This window comes from Musca domestica, unplaced genomic scaffold (genome assembly GCF_030504385.1).
Source record: "Musca domestica strain aabys unplaced genomic scaffold, Musca_domestica.polishedcontigs.V.1.1 35, whole genome shotgun sequence".
Classification (NCBI taxonomy): Eukaryota; Metazoa; Arthropoda; class Insecta; order Diptera; family Muscidae; genus Musca; species Musca domestica.
The window spans coordinates 4,166,147-4,169,065 of NW_026712315.1; the positions used below are offsets into that span (position 1 = coordinate 4,166,147).

General features: G+C 40.0%; 1 protein-coding gene across 1 annotated transcript; it reads left to right on the forward strand.

Annotated features, from left to right (window-relative positions):
• Positions 1-213: 213 nt before the first annotated feature.
• Positions 214-2,482, forward strand: LOC101896096 (neprilysin-3). Its single transcript, XM_011296819.3, has one exon. It carries the CDS (start codon positions 266-268, stop codon positions 2,297-2,299), a length of 2,034 nt encoding a protein of 677 aa, XP_011295121.1. The 5' UTR covers positions 214-265; the 3' UTR covers positions 2,300-2,482.
• The last annotated feature ends 437 nt before the right edge of the window (positions 2,483-2,919 follow it).

The window sequence follows — 2,919 nt, forward strand, 5'->3', positions numbered from 1 at the left end:
TTAGGATGATTTCTTTTATTTACTACGAATCCCTAAAAAATAACTTGGCAACCCTGCCGCTCATTTTCATCTACTTTGTGTTTTCTTAATATTTTTTATTTTAGTCTAATTTCTTTTATTTACTACGAATCCCAAAAAAAACTTGGCAACCCTACCACTCAATTTCGTTGAACTTGAAATTCTGCATTCTAACGATTTCTTTTCAGTCGAATTTCAACTCAGCACCGCATTAGAACAACAAAAAAACAAAATAAATTTGGCTAAAATGAAATATCGGATTTTGAATCAATTAACATTTTTCATTTATGTCTTATTTGCCACTACCGGCCATGCGGATCGGGTTTCGTTGATAAAATGTGGCAAACTTCCAGCTTGTGTGGAGAACATCAATGTGGAGACAATACAAGTTATGGAGGAGCATATGTACAACAACACCGATCCTTGTGGGGACTTCTGGGACCATGCCTGTGGATCGTGGCGCGAGTCACCCTATTATGATCATGTCGATACCATTGGGGCCATGACCAATTATTATGCCGATCGATTGATAGATTTATTGGAGACTTTAGAAAAATCCCATGGAGAGTTACGGGACATTTCGGGGATGACCCGCAAAATATGGCAGTATTATGAATCGTGTCGCACGAGCGGGGAATATTTTCTGAAAATGTCCAAATATCTGAAGGAGTTTAAAATGAAGGACATTTTTGGCAACAATTTCAAGTGGGGTGATTTAATTGATGGCGTGTCAGATGGTGGATGGCATAATTTTGATTGGCTGCAACCCTTGGCCTATTTAAGGCAATTTGGTTTAAATGGCGTGTTCTTCAAGGAATCGGTGAACTTGGCAGCCAATGATTCCAGCGTCCCGGTGGTGGAATTGAAAATTCCCAATGGAGAGAAACAATTTCGCAATAAATACGAAATTTATGAAATTTTTGAAGAATTTGAATTCAATCGGGCCTTTGCACCCAACGAGCTATGGAAGCTAACGGACAGCGTATATGGTCTGCAGCGGGAATTACTGGCATTTTACAAAATTTATGAAAATACGAACAATGAAATGAGTAGCCTGACTCTGCAGCAGTTAAACAGAGCTGAGCCGAGCTTGAATTGGCAATTGTATTTTGATAGGCTTGCCGGAAAACCCTTAGATCCCAAGACCCTGATTCTGGAGGTGCCCTCAAACTTGGAATATTTCCAAGATTTACGAAATTTCCTCAAGCAAAAGGACTCCTCGACCATTGCCTGGTATATCCTGGTGAGTTTTCTCAAACATTTGTTCAGCGTAAAACCTTTGATTAGCCCTCGCCACTGCCTGCTGCACACCAATGTTATGTTTCCGCTGGGTGTTAACTATATCTACGATCGTTTTCTCTATGAAAATCGCCAACAGGATGAGAGAGTCCTTCAAGAAATTTTAGCACAATTGAAACAACAGTTCTCTCTCTATTTGCAAGAGAATAAATTTCAACTCTCGCCCACAGAATTGCGATACTTAGAAGAGAAATTAAATGCAGTCTCTCTGAAAATTGGCAATCTACCCCAACACATACCCGATCTCAATGACTATCACTCCGGCTTACAGCTGTCCAGGGATAATTTCTACTACAACCATTTACAGTTGCTTAAGTTTCGTTTTTATCAACAACACAAGGCTGCTCTCCAGGAAAATCCAAGTCACATTCCTCTCCCACACCTCTACTATGTCAATGATGACATTGCAGCGCTACGCAATGCTCCCTACTTCAATCATCCGCGTAATGAACTCGTCATACCCATGGTGTTCCTACAACTCCCCTTTTATCATCACCGGCAACATCCTCTCCTGCAACACTCAATACTCGGTTGGATAATGGCCCATGAGTTGTCACATGCTTTCGATCCGCGTGGCCTAAAATATGATCACCACGGCAACTCTAATCCAATGGGTCAACAAATTGCCCAAAATCCCCTATTCATAGACAGCCTAGAATGTCTGACCGACAACAATTCACCCACAGTATCACTAAACGAACGCCTGGCCGATGTCAATGGTCTCCAATTGATTTGGGATGTTTATTCTCCTAAAATCGACAAGGAAAAGAAGCTCTCTTCTACATTCACCAACCCGCAATTATTTTTCCTAAATTTCGCTCAATTCTTTTGTGGCTCTCTACCCCCCAGCCATGCCCATGACTTGGACAATGTTCGAGTGAGGGAGACAGTGCAACACATCGCCGATTTTAAACGAATATTTAAATGCAAAACGAAGAGAGACGAAGGCGAGAGAGGAGAGTGCAGAATTTGGAAGAGATAAAGAGATACATGTGTAGATAAATAGAAATAGATTTAAGAGAAATTGTTTTGAGAGAAAAAAAAAATTTGAATTAAATGCTCTTTTTGGGTACGCAAGAAATTGGGAGCCAACTGAGCCGAATTATCCATGCTGAGAGAAGAGAGTGCAGAAATAAATAGAAATAGATTTAGGGGAAATTGTTTTGAGAGAAGAATAAACATTGTTGTTTGGTTGAAATTTGAAATAAATGCTCTTTTTTGGTAGGCAAGAAATTGGTAGCCAAATTATCCATTACAGGGTTAGATTTTTCAAAATCTTGAACCCTATTCGGGGGAGGTACCAGAAATATTGGTCCGATCTCTACCATATTTATAACATATCTTGTGTTGATAGAAATATTGAGATGTGCCAAAACTGAATGAAATCGGGAGTTGATTCCGCGTCTTATGAGCTTCATGAATATTCAAAAATATGAACCTTTGAGGTGGAGGTACCAGATGTAATGGTCCGATATATCGCACATCAACAGCAGATCTTGTGTACGTGCAAATAAGAGGGTGTGTGAAGTATGAAGATAACCGGATGCTTATTGCGGATTTCATAACCGTTTTAGTTATTCAAAACCAAACCCATTGTGGGGG